General features: G+C 48.6%; 1 protein-coding gene across 1 annotated transcript; it reads left to right on the forward strand.

The window, feature by feature from the left end:
- The first annotated feature begins 288 nt into the window (after positions 1–288).
- On the forward strand, positions 289–1,053 carry LOC106747175. The gene has a single exon (XM_014624523.1). The coding sequence runs from the start codon at positions 289–291 to the stop codon at positions 1,051–1,053; it is 765 nt and encodes a 254-aa protein (XP_014480009.1).
- The last annotated feature ends 1,560 nt before the right edge of the window (positions 1,054–2,613 follow it).

The following is a 2,613-nucleotide window of genomic DNA, read 5'->3' on the forward strand; positions in this document are numbered from 1 at the left end:
GGATAGGAGTAGTGTCCTGGCTCCTGCCACGTCGTTATCAAACAACAGGCGAACTCGGGTGTGCACCGCAAGCTCCCGGGGAAATACTGCGTCTGCGAAGACCTCCTTTTCGCTTTCCAACCCAACAGAGGTTTCCAAGAAAACTCGAGAGGCACTCGAAGATTTTGTCTTCACGTGGTCTACTCGGGGAGGTGACGGGTGGATCGGACTCGATAGTCCCGTAAAGACGACCAGCTTAGGAGCTGTGGACTCATTTGCCGAACAAAGGGTTCTCATTTTCCTTCAAATATGGATATGACGACAACTAAGGAAGTCTATTACTGCCCCAGTGATTTCGAAGCCTCAGGAGCCGGCGGTGTGGAGGATATTGTCCCGGTCCTCTCGCCGTCGTCATCATACGACGGGCCAAGTAGGAGGTGCCCCGCAAGCCTCCTACGGAATAATGCCCCTGCGAAGACCTTCCCTCTGCGCCTGCGAGGGGGAGGTGATCCGGAGGATCCCAAGAACATTATGGATAACTCCAAACAAGGGGGAGCAAATACTACCAAGGCAGGACCCAGCAAGCCTGGCCCACGTTGCTCCAAGGAACAGCGTAGCCAGAAGGAAGGGGAAGAATCACGGATGACAAGAGAAAGGGAACGAACCCGGGCAAAGACGCAGAAGAACAGGGAGAAGAATAGGCACATAGTGAGGAGGGGGGTGATGATTGATGACTCGGGGGAGGAGCCGAACTCCTCCTCCGACAGGTCGTCCACTCTCTCGGACTACTGTGACTCAGAGCCTGAAATGTCCGAAGATGCCAGTATGCGCGTCACAAGGAGTCGCAGCTCTTCGCTAGCCTGCTCGCACGGAAGCTCGCGTAAGAGAAGTGCTGAACCAATGGAAGTCGGTGGCTCGGGTGGGGAAGAACTTCCTCCCAAAACTGAAGACCCCATTCGGCAGAAAGCGAAAAGACACAAACAAGAAAGGCCGGCCCACACCGAAGAACATGTGGGCCAATTCAAAAGAGAAATTGGCGGAGAAGGACAGGATGCGCGCTATAGAGATCGCTGAGAAAGAAATAAGTGATATCGAAAATCCCACGACAAAGGCCAAAACACCGAAAAATGATCGTTGTTATTTACCTATTGCGAGTTACCAACATTTTTCTTCACTAATTTATTAGAAATTTAATAAAGAATCGAAATATTTGAGCCTCATTGTCGTAATTGATTGGAAAGTACCAGTAATCTCTAATCGTTTACGATCGCCTCCGCTGCGGATCTGCGCGCGGATGGTAAACAAATGATTGCTCTCATTTACCTATTTCGAGTTACCAACATTCTTCTTCACTAATTTATTCGAAATTTAATAAGGAATCGAAATATCTAAGCCTCACTGTTGTAACTGATTGGGAAGTACCAGTAATCTCTTATCGTTTACGATCGCCTCCGCTGCGCGCGGATGGTAAACGAATGATCGTTGTTATTTACCTATTGCGAGTTACCAACATTCTTTTTCACTAATTTATTTGAAATTTAATTAGGAATCGAAATATCTGAGCCTCATTGTCGTAACTGATTGGAAAGTACTTGTAATCACTAATCGTTTATGATCGCCTCCGCTGCGGCGCTGCGCGCGGATGGTAAACAAATGATCGTTGTTATTTACCTATTGCGAGTTTCCAATATTCTTCTTCACTAATTTATTTGAAATTTATTATGGAATCGGAATACCTAAGCCTCATTGTCGTAACTGATTGGGAAATACCAGTAATCTCTAATCGTTTGCGATCGCCTCCGCTGCGGCGCTGCGCGCGGATGGTAAACAAATGATCGTTGTTATTTACCTTTTGCGAGTTACCAACATTCTTCTTCTCTAATTTATTCGAAATTTAATAAGGAATGGAAATATCTAAACCTCATTGTCGTAACTCATTGCGAAGTACCAGTAATCTCTAATCTTTTACGATCGCCTCCGCTGCGGCGCTGCGCGCGGATGGTAAACAATTGATCGTTTTTATTTACCTATTGCGAGTTTTTAACATTCTTCTTCACTAATTTATTCGAAATTTAATAAGGAATCGAAATATTTAAGCGTCATTGTCGTAACTGATTGTGAAGTACCAGTAATCTCTAATCGTTCACAATCGCCTACGCTGCGGCGCTGCGCGCGGATGGTAAACAAATGATCGTTGTTATTTACCTATTAGTAATTACCAACATTCTTCTTCACTCGCACGGCGGTACTCGCACGGTATAAGGCCGCAGATTCGATCGCGTCAAGCCCGTCGCAAGTGCACGCCACGGTTACTCGGAGGCATGGACCAAGAGCTGTCCCCGGTCCTGGCCCGCTGTTGGCCGACGGTGATCCTTTGACGGGCCTCACGGGGCGACGCGCGCGCGGGGTCTCCCCACGCGCTCCCGCTCCAATACTGGTCGGCGACGCTACTGCTTTGGGTACTCTTAGGACCCGTCTTGAAACACCGACCAAGGAGTGTAACATGTGCGCGTGTCATTGGGACCACCATGACCCAAAGGCGCAATGAAAGTGAAGGTAGGCCTTGGCGTCGACCGAGGGAAGATGGGTCGCGTTGGGATGCGGCCTCGCACTCCCGGGGCGTCTCGTTCTCAT

Source organism: Dinoponera quadriceps, unplaced genomic scaffold (assembly GCF_001313825.1).
Source record: "Dinoponera quadriceps isolate SergipeBrazil2010 unplaced genomic scaffold, ASM131382v1 scaffold2170, whole genome shotgun sequence".
In the NCBI taxonomy this organism is placed as follows: domain Eukaryota; kingdom Metazoa; phylum Arthropoda; class Insecta; order Hymenoptera; family Formicidae; genus Dinoponera; species Dinoponera quadriceps.